This window comes from Anser anser (genome assembly GCF_964211835.1).
Source record: "Anser anser genome assembly, chromosome: 2".
Classification (NCBI taxonomy): Eukaryota; Metazoa; Chordata; class Aves; order Anseriformes; family Anatidae; genus Anser; species Anser anser.
In genome coordinates, this window is record NC_139721.1 from 117,062,561 (window position 1) to 117,077,480 (window position 14,920).

The following is a 14,920-nucleotide window of genomic DNA, read 5'->3' on the forward strand; positions in this document are numbered from 1 at the left end:
CAGGGGTTTAACACTAGTCAGAATTTCTGCAAGATTATACTTTTGTGTAGTTAATCAAGTGAGACAAGTCTCAGATATACCCAGAATCTCTCATCTAGGTGAACAAATACTAGTGAGGACTGTTCTGAAGACACAAAGAAGTCAGTCTCAGTCATGTATGCAGGAACATTCAAACTTATACTAGTATAGGAGCAGAAAATTTCAAAAAAGCTATTTAAGCTTTTTGAATTAAGCTCTATTACAGATCTTATTTCATGGAAAATTCATGGAAAAAGCCCCCTACCATAGTTTCATAATGCCGTGGCAAGCCAGAAGCCAGATCAACAGAACACAGACTAAACAAAATATGAGATTAAAGTTGACAGCAATGGCCACTAAAGAAATGAATTTAAAACATTCTTCTGAGATAACATGCGTACCTTCCTTATGCCTGTTGAAGAGGATGCTTTGAGTTTTCAAGATCAAAATGATGTTTTCAGGATCTGGCCCATCCACCACTTTGGCAGACTTCGTGCATAGAAACTCATATGCTTTATTAACTTTTTCAAACATATCCTGCAAATAAAGATAACAACCCCCAAATTACTACAAGTCTGCAGCATTTGTTTATATGCAGGTAAAATAAAGTATTAACTATAATGCTAGGTTTGTTGCCTTACTACACTTCAGAAAATACTCTGAATAACCTCAAAATAAGAATACTGGTTTACAGATCGGTGTATTTTCTGAACTCCACCACAGGAAAGAGACTAAAACTAAGTTAATTCTTCTACGACGAGAAAATAAAATTTGATTGTAAGAACAGGCAGAGGATTCAGTCCATCTTTGAAAGGGAACAACTAGCTTATTTACATCCTGAGTAACTGTTTAAACTAGATGCTTTCTGATATGTGGCCTGATCTGATTACATTAGTTTACTGTGGAAATCCTAACATTCTTTAAGCGACATCAGTTAAATTACTTATCTGTAGTAGTATTCTGTATTCCAGGATTCACCTAGAACATAAGTTTTCACACTCACTTAACTCCTAAGTGGGAGAAAACCTAAGAACTCTTAACATAAGCAACAGCTGAATTTGTCCCCATCTTATTAACACCACATATTTTGTACATACCCTGCCTTCTGGATTCTTGTCTGGGTGGTATTTTTGGGCGAGCCTAAAATAGGCTTTCCTGATCTTGCTTTCATCATGCCTATGAGAGAACAAGTCCCATTACAATGAATAACATCAAGAAAACAAACAAAAGGCTTGAATTCTGACAACATTGAACAGTACTAATTGTAATTAAGTGAAAACTAAGGAGCTCTTGCATTTTAATTTGAGAGTCCTGCTCCATTAACTGACTGGAGGTACTCACACAGCCACAAAACAGAAACTAATATTAGTATCTCTTGCTCAGATATACTAACCAAAAGGAACTCAGAGTCACCCTCGAATGAAGAGTCTAAATGAGCTAATAAAAATAAATAGTAAGAATTAGTAGTCCACACATATGAGTTCACAACTTGTAGTAAGTGCACTGCTCTTGAAGCGTAACTACAAAGTGGTGTCAGTTCTCTTCTAGAGGCCTAACGTCAGAAACAAGTGGCAAGATAGGAAGGGAAAAATCCTACTGCTACCATCAGAAAAAAAAACAAGACAAGGTCTGGCAGGTGGAAGGAAGGAAGATTAGAGAAACTGAGTTCTACTTTGAACACATTCAAGTGCTGCCTTATTCTTTGCTCATTATGAGGTAGTCTAATGTTCATCCTGTAGAGCAGCCTAGTGAATGCTGAGAGCTCAAAGCATTTTTCCAGTTTCAGTTCATCTTAACACTTCACAATTATCCTCTCAAAGCAACACCAGAGCTGAATTTTCAAGTTTTGTTTCTTCTTAGAAGAAAGCACTCTTCCACCATGAAAGTAGGTACTAGACGTAACTGGTACCACTAACTGGTTGCGAGTACAAGAAAATTCATTTTCAGTGTACAGACATCATGTAACTGTAGCTATACACCACTTGATATACTGAAAGCAACTTACTGTCCTTGTCCTTTGGGAAGGTTAAGAACCTCATAAGCATCATCTATTGACATTGTAGGTGGCTTCTTTTCTACCTCCTTCTTCCAAGCTTCTAGGGTATCTTTCAACAGTTTGACCTAAATAATTACAGTTTATTAGTGTTTCATTTATACTGGCTGTAGTACACATCATCTTTTACAATGAAGTGCTGCTTTATTAAGGTATCCTTATCACCCATCACCTTAAATTCAAAGACGTTTTAACTAATCCTCTTACTGTTAGCAATTATTGTTCCCGCTTCAGTCAGGTAAGAATCAAGACTTGGCTTCACTGCAGTGCTACGTTTTATTCAAGATTAAGACTGCCTCAAATTTAAAATATTTTTGTAAGTCACATTAGAAAAGGTAAAAACGCTTGAGTGTTGGGCAATTTACACCCCCATATTACAAAAAATGCAAAGCTACATGAATAAATAAAGTTGATTAGACAATCAGACAGATCTAGACCACTGATTTGTACCAAGATCTTACCAATTCAGTTAACGTATTGATATCAAGTTGCCCAGTTTCCTGTCCAGCACAGAAATAAGAACTAAAAAATGTTTAAGACTCATTGAAACACTACCTGAAGTTGTTCGTGTACTTTAAGTCAGTACATGAAGAACTACTTAACCAGTGGCTGCTACATGGCATGAAGACTATTCTGCTTCAACATAAAAAAACGTTAAACATATTTGCTTATGAACTGAAAGACAGAATTAGTTATTTGTAACAAACCTAGCATTTGATTTCATTAAGTTTTGTTAGAAGTTAGGACTTTGAAAGAACAACAACTGAGCAAATTCTAAAATTCTTCTTACTTACTGGATCTTTAATTGGCCAGTCTGGAAATCTGAGTGTATCACAAAGATGTTTCAGGTAATAAATATTACAGAACAGCTCATTTTCCAGTTGTGGATAGTTGATAACTGGGATAGGACAGTATTGGTAGAGGGCCCTTGTATTGCTTTGAAGACGAGGGGTGAAGTCAGCGAGATGAGCAGCAATCTTTTCTATCATAAGACGCCTGAAAGTTACAAAGTTCGGTTTGACACTTGCCAAGCAGAGTCCTCAAAAAAGTGTATGAGTGTGTACACTGATACCTGCCACAAACATTTTCCCCAAATATCCCGCCAATTTACAGAAGAGATAAAGGCCCTATTCTGTCATGAAAACATGCCTAGAAAGTTCCGTTTATTTTAAAATAACCTCAAGTGACATTCTGCCCTCCCTCAATACTTCTTTACTTTTTGGAAGACCCTAAAAACATATTGTAATATTAGAGGTACATCTCCTAGACTGGTGATAGTACTAAACAAGTGCAGTAAGTATAAAACACTCTACATAAGTAGGGAATTCTCCATTCATGAAAGGAACTTGGTCAAGTATGACACAGGCATATGTAAAAGGCTTTCAGGTATTCAGTGAAATAATCCCCTTCTCTCTGCCAGTTTCCACACCTGTAATTTTTGATAGAAGCAGAAGGCACTGCAGGATGTTGCCCTTGCATAGAGCAAATAGAGGGAAGCAGTGGAAACATGGAAAACACGTATTTTAGACCTTTTGTAAAAATGCTAAAGACAAGACCTCTTCAGCAGATGTACTTGTTCAGATTTGTCTTTGACAGAAAAAAACATTACCTCATTTCATTGCTCCAAATTGCTTCTGGAGTGTCAAATTCCCCAAGGAATATCTCTGAAAATTTTTCTGGCTCATAATTTTCTAAGTAACACACCATTGCTTCAGGAAGAATATGTCCAAGTATACTTCTTTGAACTATATCTTGACTTTTTGTCTATGGAAAAAGATGACATTGCCATCTAAAAGTTAATCTGATTCCGCCTTCCTAACCAACTTAAGATCTAAAAGACCCTCCTCCCCCTTTTCCCTTACAGTTCTTAAATTCTAATTCTTAAGAATTAAGAATAAGCATGAAGTACCGTTAAAGCAAACAGGTAAGTTACAAAGCTATTTGGAAACAGAGGCAGTTATTTTCATAATCTACTCACTTCTTCAGACTTGAAACCTTGTTTTGTATGTGTGTATTTCAAAAACCTAGAAGAGAAACGGTAGTTATTCAAGTATACGAAGTTAAAAAAGTATCAGTTAAAACAGATCTGAAACCTTTGAAAGATAAACAGACCAACATACTCCAGCTGGCAACTCTCACGCATTTACTTTGAGATGAAAGGAGTAACAGCAACCACTGACTGAATCTCTGAACAAAGTCCATGAATTCCTTGGGAACCCCACCAAATTAAGTTCTTCCATGTTTAGGTACTGCCTTATGTTCACCATTTCAGTTTGTGAGTCTTGTTCCTGAAAGTTTGTTTCCTCTACATCAAAAAACTAAGCTGATAAGACAGCCTTTCCCTACAAATCCTGCCCTACATCATTACATCATCATTTCATGGATGAAACAAGATGACCCTTCCCTCCTTGTCAGGGTCATAAGCAATTCATTTCGTTAGCTGCTGACTTGACAACGTTGAGGTAACTCTTTTAGAGGGTGTTTGCCTGCAGTCTCATGGAGATTCTAACAAAACACACTTCCAGGAGCATTTAGAGCAGCACTCCCTCTGAGCGCAAGAGGTCAAGAACCATTTTCATCCTTTTTCCTCACCTTGCAATAGGAAGTACATTGGAACCCGTGTACATCATGATAAAGAAGAATACTCCACTCAAATAGAAACGAGGTAACTGAGGGTTATCTTGCATGATGTGAAACAACAATATAGCAACTTTTTCCACAAGGATAGGATCAAAAGTCAGTAGCAGCTGAAATAAAACACAAGGATTTACATTAGCTGCTCTAATAGCACAAGTTACCTACCAAAATTCCAGTTTTAATGAATTCAGTAGTGGGACAAGGAAGTCAACTTAAAAATTTCATTTAAAGAATACTTCATGCAGAAACTAACAAGTTCAAATTCAGACTTTTACTCATTTCAATGTGTTTTTTTTAGAGCTGCTTACCTGAGTGATATGAGGAAGGCAAGTACTATCTGACAGCAGCCTTTTCACTCTAGGCAAAGGTCTTATAATAGCGTTGTCTTGATCCCTAAAAAAATAAATCGGTACAGCAGCAAGCAGAAACACGCCTTTTCTCTTTCAAGAGCAAGCAACTTAAGCAATCTACTAAGATCAGATTCAGTGCTTTTTAAAAATCAGACTAAGTGGGGTTTAATACCATGCATTAACTAGGAAATAAGGCTTCCTTAAACAAGAACCTGTCTGTAAGAATAAGACTGTGCTGCTATGCATTAGGAACGCACCGAGCTTGTGCATGTGTCCTTGCAGTTCCTATCACAATGTTAGTATTGTCTCATTTACAAACTATTAACCCACAGGATTAATTAATACTGCAAAAGTGATCTTTAATACAGTGTACTACTCGGGTTCTAAGAAAAGCTTCAAGATAGAAATTGCATTTATACATCTGCAAGAGAAAGTTAGCCACCTCTGCTGAAAATTAGTGTTTACCTGCTGGGAAAATATCCACACATTGTGATGAGCATGTTGAGTATAAGCGTAGCAAGGTCAGTCTCATTCAACACAGCCTGGCCACTGGCAAGCAAGCACCACTTCAGCTGAGGGATGACTTGTAACGGTCGCCAGCCGTCCATACCTTGAGCCCAGCAACGTGTTTTTGAAGTCAGTTTTCCACTGTCCCATAGCTCCTGCATCTATTGCAAAATTAGATATTCGTTGATTCAAGCATTCAGAATCAAGTTTGCTCCTAAACATTCACAATCAACACAAGCTTCTAACTGCTATATGGCAGACTTTATCATAGTTCCACACGATTCTAACAGAACCAGTTCGTAAACTGGAAGTAAATGTTGACAGATTAAGCATGGCAAAACTGGGCCACAAGGGGGTGGACAGCATTACCAAAGGCATTTAACCTTTCACATGCTGTTGGCAAGAGTTACTGAGGTATCAGAGTGACTGCTAGTTTAATGGCACTGGTCAAGGCTTTTCTGGAGCATTTAAACAGACAGGAAAAACGTTTCATTGATTTTTTGAACTTCTGTCCCAGTTTTCTCTCTCCACTCACCCAAAAAGGCTGTGTATACAACAGAAGAATGACCTATAACATCTACATTAGAAAAGCCAAATCATTTGACATGTACAGCAACTGTAGTATTGTGAAGAGTTTAGACCACAGAAAACAGATCTGTGCTCAAAGAGGAATTAAGAATTTAAGCATCAGAAGCTCCATGCTACAACAGGCAATAGTTGTAATAACTGTTACAACAGTATTTGCTTCAAGATCAGATCTTTGCTCCCATCTTCTCTATACCTGTAGCAGACCTGGTTCTTGGCCCAACACCAAATAAACATCAAAATGGAAGTATCTTCCATCAAGTTCAAGCTAGAAGCAGACAGATACCTCTTGAAAGCTGTAAGGACCACTCCTTTCTTTGTCAGCATTGCCGAAGTACCATTCTTTCTCACTCTCCCTCTTCATATCAGGCGCTGCCTCAATCACATTGCTCTAGAAGTTGATATTTATAAGATTAACTTCAGCGCAGCTATCACATTTCTACAGGAAGTTTGAGGAAATTGCTTTGCTAAGAGGACAATGCTTGAAAATCAACATATGAATAGTAAGAAACAAAGGCCACATATACCTGCAGAGGGACTGTAGCTCTGCTTGTGTGAAGGTGTGCCAGAGTGAGCAGATCCACAAGGATTCGAATTCCATTTGAATCCATAAGGTCCTTCACATTTTTCTGTTAATGTATGAACCAAGTTAATAAAGCTATTTTCTAGGTAAGAGTTGTTACAAGTATTGAACAATTTTATCCTAGTAAAATTGACTCTGGGAAGTCAAAGCATTAGTTAAAGAGCCTAGGATGGTGCAACCACCAGAATATTTATCTACACGTTTTCTTCAGCTTTCTTGCCAATAACAGCTACAATACCCCTGAGAGCTGTATCACACATTGCTTTAAAGCCTGCATCAAGGCTTGAATTTTTGCTTCAGTTAACCCCGAAAGACTAGTTCAGAACATTTTATACATTTAAAAGACCCATAAACTACTGCCAAGTGTATGTGTGCACCTTACCTTATTAAGGATCAGCTTGTTGAGAAACAGTATCAGTCTGTCCCGCTCAAGCCTATCAGTGCACTATTGCAGCATAAGAGAACAAATTAGTATTTGATAGCATGTATCATAAGTTACATTCAAGAATCAATACAGTTGTGCCACAAAGACCCCTTTACTTTTCTTCATGCCGAGAATACAACAGCTGACTATGAAGTGTCCAGTTTCACACAGCTTTCTGAGACTTAAGTAGAAAGATCTTGTTCCCCTCTACCATCCCCTTTGTTGCTCTGGGTCCAACACTCAGACCCGCAGTTTGGTAAGATAGTCTATTCTAACAGAATAGTGTTAGGATTCCCCAGTGAGCCTGTTAACACAAACACAAGGAAAAAGGGACTGCTTTCAGCCTGCAGAGAGAACAGGTCTTTGATGTTACATCTGCGGTGGGAATATCAAGACTCAAGGCAAAATAACAGACTGTATTGGCTCAGTTCCACTTAAAACAGCCACATCTAAAACCCACACTCATGTAAGCAAAGAACTCCCTTCTTCAGATGGCACGGAAATGCATTTTTATAACCTGTATGAGTTGTGAAGCATGATTCAGACATACTGAATGGCCAGAGTATTTGCCACTAAGATACAATCCACAGTGTGTGTCCATCTAAGGCTACCGCTTAAGTCTGGGACTGTTTCTACAGCTCTTGAATAGATTCTCCCCAAATATGACCTGGAACAAGATCATCCTCTTAAATAGCTTAATGTTTCTGCATTTTTCAAAAGCAAGAACAAGATTAATATCACACCAAGATCCTATACACTTTATTCTTGCTCAGCCTAAGAAAACTGTTTAGACTAACAAAACACACATTAAGAATCTACTTTGAAATACCTTTAAGATCAACGGTTTGTTACTGATACTTCAAGTGAGTCAAGGGGAGATACCAGGAACACTTCATGACAGCATGAAAAAAGTATTCATGCTGCAATTTCATATTCTGTAAAACTGAAACTTGAGTTTCACAGCAACTTGAAGGACCTGAACATATGTTGGACTAGCCATACATTAACTACTGTATCAAGTTACTTTAAATAACTCTTACCCGTTCTAACATCCCAACAATATACTTGGTATCAGAAAATGGTCCTATTTCTTCATGACATCTTCCATAAACAATAGCCAATGCTTGCAGACATAAGCATTTCATATTCACTTTTGGGGTAAGTAAGAAGCGATGGTAGAGCTCATTGAAGAATTCATATCTAAGGAAGAGATGAGATTTTAGCAAAGACAACAGAGACCTTGGGAGCGAGATAAGACTTCAGTAATGGCTCACGATTTTTTGATTGCTCCGCTCTCTTCAGTTTCATCTTCTTCCAGTAGCAACCTTAGGTAATAATCCCCTATTTTTATTTCCTCAGAAAGGCACTCATATTTTACCTATAAAACAGGTTACATAAGGAAAAACAATGTTTACTGTTAAGTTTTTGCTTGCATAAACATTACTGCACTTGCTTGCATCAATATCCTCATCAAGGTTAGCAATCCTTTCAATAGTCTGAGGAAGACGGAAATACTTCACAAATCTGCAGTTAAGGTACACATCTGAGAAAAATACTGCTGTAAGCTACCATTGCTTCCCAGAACAGAAATATCTGACATTACTCAAGTTCCATCTTCCAGCCTCTAAGTAACTTGTATCTATTTTTAGTAACTAAGCTTGGATAATACACGATGCATTCAATGACTCAAGCTTTAATGAGTAGTTATTCCACTGTAAGATATTTCACTCAGTGTTACTACAATACGAAACACCAGCATGACTTAATTACTAGCAGTACTTGATATAGTGCTAGGTAATTAAAATCTAGATGCATCAGTATGCACAGCAAGAGGCTGAAGTGAAATTGCATAATGAGAACCATCATTAGCTTTGTAACAACTACATTAAATCTAGCCACATGCCTCAATGTTTAATGGTTTTAAACATTTGGCAAGCACCTCATTCAGAGGTACCTCTAACATACCACAAAAGCCACCTCTCTACAGTAGTTGTTCCTATCTATAGTTTGCAGACAACTTCATGTGGCCTTATGATAGTGATCTACAGATCTGACCATAGTACCCAATATAAAGAGGTCCTCTAAACTAGTAACCTTCCAGAGCAACCTCAAGCCACCACCCCCCTTGGCAAAGTGACATGTTTCACAGCTGGTGGAGAAGCCCTTGTCAACAATATAGTTAGCAGAAGTACTTATAGCATAGCCTGACAGCAGTTTTCGCTTAAAAGCAAGCCTCAGAGAGCAGCTGTTCAAAGACCATTTCACAGAAGCCCCCTTCAAGCCAGTCCCAAAGCATTCTGGGTTGTAACTACAGGAACGCTAAGTGATACATTCCAGTAGCACAAGCCACAGGGGAGCACGAAGTGCAGATGGGAAGCCTGCTTTAGAGTAAGTTTCAAATCTGCACTTTTGATTCTGCCCCAGGTAGCACCTCTGAAGTACAGAGATAAAATTGAGACAGCAGACACCGAGCCTGGAAGTCCTGTATCTGACCCATAACTGAAGGAAGCTTTGAAGACTGAATCATCAGTTCCAAAATCACCAGTCCAAACCCAGACTTAGCTGTTCACTTCATCAAGTCTGCAGTTGTGTGATAGGGATAAAAGGAATAGGTAAAGTAGTTCTTCCTCCAATTACAGTGGCTACTCTAGCAAATCTAAAAGAATCACCTATATGAGAATTGCTCAAAAGCAGCAGTTTACTCATTTCACTAGTATTCCTCTGCTTTAACAATAAAATTGTACTGTGACAAGGTTGGCATTGACAGTATCTAAGAATATCTTACAGTTTGAATTCAAGTACAGTCTTGTTTTGCTCTAGCATTACACGTTAAATGCTCAAATCCGTGTGGAACCATAACAGTACCGGAAACTAGAGTACAGGAATTTTTATTAGCATGCTGCTGGAAAATTTCTTTCAATTTGTTTTGAGAAAGCCAATTAGGAATACATCAATTCCTTCAGCCTGCAATACCATTTTTGACTTTAAGTACTGCTGTTTCTAGAACATAAAAAATAGTAATCCTCAATCTATAAGCTACAGAGGAGCATAGTTTTAACCACATAACCACTTCATGGTTTGACAGGTCAGTATTTAATGTCCCTAGGATCACACAGACGTGGTGGAAATAAACACCAGAAACTTGCTATCAAGGAGTGAATTGTGAAGCTACCCAAAACAAGTCTCATGGAGCACACTCATGAACAAGTATGACTTGACAACAGCATAATACCAGCTTGTCTCTGTTCCTCTTATAGAAGTGTAAAGGTTTCTCTAAAGCATTATTTGTCAGGCTGAAGAGGTTTCAGTCTTGCTAAGTGACACTGGACAATAATACCTGTCCATAGCCCTAAGGCCTAGCAGTTTATTCCATAACCAGGAGAATTGTAGCCTGCAGTCAGAGACTGTCAACACAAGATTCACTCATGTAGCTAGAGGCGTAAAAGCGACATTTTAAGTAGCCAGATTTTCCATATGCAAGTTCTAATACAGAGCATTATTTACCTCAAACTCCTGATGGTTCCATGAGATAACACTAGCACTGCCAAGTTCTCTGTCAATATTGAATGCCCTCATCTCAGACTCAAGAGTATCCCTCAGTTCTTCCCGTGTTTTGAAGTTCCAAATTAAGTTTGATCTAGTATGGTCCTGAAGAAATCTAGAAAAAAAGTTACATAGTGTAACACCTTCAAACATCATCTGAAAGCCAGATAAGACTCAGCTAGCAAGCTAGAGAAGACTGGCATTATCGAGCTTTATTATTAGAATAATTAGAAAGCCCTGGGTAGTGGTCTCTAGTTAGTTAGAAGAACTACGGTTGTTTGCCTGTATAGTGTTTTCATTGCTATGGAGGTCGGCATAGAACAAAGCATGCCTGTTGTCATCTCTTTTGGCTCAATTATCTGCGTACTGCTGACAAACAAGAGACTTGCAAGCTATTCACTGTAAGGCAGTAAGGGCTAGACGTGAACAACCCAAGAGAGCAGACAGGCATGTACCCAGTGTATGTTTTGAACAAGAACAGTAGTTCATGCTGTAAAAAAGTTCTCAAACGTCACAAGACAGTCAGTGGACATAACTCAATGACAGTTATAAACCAGCATTTGGATCCAGACTAACTAAGAGCAGTACTTTAACATTCAAGGTTTAAGAGCATGCAAATCTTCCTTTTATGCAATATTTGTGTAGGGACAGACTACATAATTTGACTTTTAGAAACATTAAAAACCACTTAAGTCTGCTGAACAGTCAAGCGTTATTAAAATATTCCTCAAACACTCCTAGCCAAAGAGAAGTGATACTCCCTTTTTTCAGGTAGAAGCCCCTCCCTTTTCAACTTTGACAGCTGTGAGAACTCACATGTAAGCAAGCTGCATTTAGGATTTGGGGCACTACTTAAAATACAGTATAGACAAATGTTTTCTCTGTCAGCCTTTAGTTCATTTTTATTCCAATTCAAGTTAAAAGGTATCAAGTAGCTCACAGGTTGATGCACCAACACACTACAGTGATTTTCAGTGCTACTTTTCTTTACTCTTCAACATCACACGGATCTGCATTTGCAACTTGTTGCTCACTTTTTGACTCACAGAAAAAAAAGATATAGCTTGACAATGCTTGAGAAGCTTTCCAAAGTCCCCTCCCCTTTTCTAAGCAAAAAATCCTTACACAGCTTACAGTTTCATAAGTTTCTGTCATAAAGCACTTACACCATTTCAAAGCAGGCATCAACTGGAAACAATCCACAGGAATTCCGATATTAACAAAAACATCCAGCCAATAACATCTGACTCCACCATATTAGTCTTAGTATTTTACCTGTAATAGAAGAGATCCCAGTTTGCTTCTATTTTTATTCTTTGCCGTCGTTTCCTTAATATCACTGGCTTTTGAATAACGTTCTGCAAAAAAGACAAATGTAAGAAATTAATACTAAGAAAGAATCCCCGTTTTCCCTTTAAAATAAAGGGCTTGGATTTCTTATTCCTTGAAAAGCTATACTTTAGGTTAAGCCTCATTAACAAGGTCTCTTTCTAGTAAGCAGTAGCAACAGACTTCCACTAGTGTTATTACAACAAGCTAAATCATGCCAGAGAAACTTTCAGCTGTTTAACAAGTCATTCCTTCAAAAGCAAGTTATCCCTCCCTGAGAAAAGCTTAGTTCCCATCACCACAAGCACTCTGCTAGCACGACTGCCAGGATAAGCCAATATTGAATATGCTTCAAGATACCGTATTTCACATAAACTGATCATGCAAGACAATAGTACTTTTAGCACTGAGCTAAACAAGCAAGCAGAGCTTTAGAAGACTGGCATCCACAATAAGACCAGCAGCTCCAAAGCCAACAGAGGGAAAAACCACACAGGACTGCTTGCTCTTGGAAAGGAAATAACTGAAGCAAGTCGCAGAAACATGTCACAAGCCTGACTTGGCCACTGAAAGGTTCCCTAGCTTGCTCAAGCATTAAAATCAGTGTTATACTCTACATGCAAGCAAGAGTGAGCAACATAATCCACACGCATGGCTGAAATATGCAAACTCACCATATTGTTTCTGTCCTGATTGTAAAAGCAAATTGGAAGAAAAGAGAAAAGGAACATTTAACAAGACACAGCCATTGAACTAATTCAAAGTGGTAATAACCTTGCCTACTAACCCTTTCCAAGCTACACTTGCATACATTTAGTGCAAAATTAAACAGCTCAGGACTCTGGACAGAAAAACAATCATTTAAAATCAGTATACAGATGAGATATTTAAAAAGATGCTGCAAACACTAATACTGCAAAACATCCTCAAGTGCAATTCATCCTTCCATCACCATTTTCCACATTTTCACATCAAAACTTCACGTTGAATCTAGTTCACCATTATTTCACAAAGAGTAACTGTCAATTCTGCACCACAGTGTGCAAGCTTGATCAATATTTTACAAAGTTAAGGTTTTCCCAAATTCAAGCTTATTGTTGCACCAGATGAGGTATAACGAGAGGTGTGATCAATACTTCACATTCTTTTTTCATCCTTCCTTACATATAAGGAAGAAAGGATTGCTTCCATTTCCCGAACATAAGAACAAGTATAGTCACGACACTAAAGAAAGTTAAGAAATGCATCTCACTATTCAACACTTGCCAGACAGAACGTGACAAAACGAAAAAAGGAGACCAGTGGTATCCCCTTATTTCATATCAAAACAGTCACTTATCACTTCCATCTCAACCTTGATTTTCTGCATCATCTTTTGTAATTTAAGCACTGAAATACTTGACTTGCTGTGCTGCTTTGCCAACCTTAAGGGGATTATGACTGACCAAGAATTTGTATTGCTGGAAAGCCCACTATTCAAGGTTATTCTGAGCTTTGGGTAGGTTCTAGAACTAAATACCACCACATACAACGTGCATCATTTCAGATGCAAAGAATATCTATAGTTTCTTCCAAATGTAGTCTAAAGGCTGTTTTTACCAGGTTTCCAGGAATTTCCTATTCTCCCATACAATCATCATGGAAGAGATGCACAAACCACACTCAAATTTGGCTAGGTTAGCTAGAACAAGTTAAAACTTAACACAAGCTCAATGTATTCTTTAACCTACTCTACATTCTCCCCAGAACCCACCTCTAATCAGATGAAGACAAGTAAGAGATAGAAAATCTAAACAGAAGAATGAAGTTTCTCACATCCCCACACTTCTATTACTGTGAACTTTATTCTGATTTCAGCGGAGTTGTCAGTATTCCTCTCTGTACTTAGTTAAGTTATTAACAGAGAGCTTAAAATACTTACCTCTTTTTGAGCTATGCCCATTCTATCTCTCCAGTGCATCAAGACTAGATCCACCTTCTCTTTGGCAAATTTTTCGACTTCCTTTGCAGCTTTTCCAGCTAGCCGCTGCCACTCCGGCACTTTATTAAACTTGCCATACTGATCCTGCAGAAGAAATCCCACTGGTTAGTTGCAGGTCTATCAACATGTTTGATACAGATCAGTGTAATACTCAAGCTTCTGTATCGAAAGAGTCTCCAAGACTGTATATGTAAAGAATGGAGGAGGTAAGAGAGCTATATTTACTTACAGTTGCAATTTTTAAGTTATCTCTCACATGCATCCTATCAGCATCTTTTTCAGGAACAGGATCAGTACTGTCAAGGTATGCCAGCAAACCTGGTGGCTAAAAACATTGAAAAGCAGTGTGAACACAGCTGTGACTAACAGAACAGAAACCACTACATTAGGCAAAAAGGTATTTTCTTTAAATTGGCCAATTTCAAAACGGAAAAAATATTCTACTCTCAAGGAAGTAAAGCTGCAGCAGCTTTTTGCTTGTATTAGTGAAATACCAACATCTTTAGCAGAACATTAAAAAGAGGCACATAATTAAGCTTTGGTACAGTGGAGCTCTTTTGTCTATATCCCATTTCTTAAAGGAGCACTTAATGAAACAAATGGCTGCAGGAAGAGAGGAGTTGACCCTACAGCAGTATAGAGGGGAATGAACACTGTAACACTAGAATCTATGCATATCCTCTGATAATGGGGCTGAGTGCTACACACGACATTAGAGAAGTCTCATTTGACTAAGCCTTCTAGAAATCAGTGGCCAAGATCAGGACAGTCTGCTCTGCCAACAATCAAAGAACTGCAATTTTGAATTTAAAGCGGCATTTTTCTATATTTAGTAATTCCTCACAACACTATTTGACAAATTATTTTCACTGAAGCAGCTTAAAAGAACTTTTCAGAAAAGCTGTATGAC

The 14,920-nt window shown here is 38.1% G+C and overlaps 1 protein-coding gene across 3 annotated transcripts in view; it reads right to left on the bottom strand.

The window, feature by feature from the left end:
* DNAJC13 (DnaJ heat shock protein family (Hsp40) member C13) overlaps positions 1-14,920 on the bottom strand; it is a 54,584-nt gene that overhangs the window by 16,542 nt on the left and 23,122 nt on the right. For 2 of the 3 annotated variants that reach the window (XM_083825028.1, XM_083825029.1), the window contains exons 19-37: positions 14,240-14,335; positions 13,951-14,094; positions 12,704-12,718; positions 11,976-12,058; positions 10,662-10,815; positions 8,432-8,535; positions 8,198-8,357; positions 7,116-7,178; positions 6,678-6,779; positions 6,437-6,541; positions 5,524-5,726; positions 5,017-5,101; positions 4,664-4,818; positions 4,050-4,095; positions 3,681-3,835; positions 2,866-3,067; positions 2,024-2,139; positions 1,116-1,194; positions 420-555 (exon numbers count right to left, since the gene is read on the bottom strand). In XM_083825028.1, coding sequence (XP_083681154.1) covers positions 420-555; positions 1,116-1,194; positions 2,024-2,139; positions 2,866-3,067; positions 3,681-3,835; positions 4,050-4,095; positions 4,664-4,818; positions 5,017-5,101; positions 5,524-5,726; positions 6,437-6,541; positions 6,678-6,779; positions 7,116-7,178; positions 8,198-8,357; positions 8,432-8,535; positions 10,662-10,815; positions 11,976-12,058; positions 12,704-12,718; positions 13,951-14,094; positions 14,240-14,335 — 2,203 coding nt within the window. The remainder of the gene's footprint in view (positions 1-419; positions 556-1,115; positions 1,195-2,023; positions 2,140-2,865; positions 3,068-3,680; positions 3,836-4,049; positions 4,096-4,663; positions 4,819-5,016; positions 5,102-5,523; positions 5,727-6,436; positions 6,542-6,677; positions 6,780-7,115; positions 7,179-8,197; positions 8,358-8,431; positions 8,536-10,661; positions 10,816-11,975; positions 12,059-12,703; positions 12,719-13,950; positions 14,095-14,239; positions 14,336-14,920) is intronic. The other variant, XM_083825030.1, reaches the window with a different exon arrangement.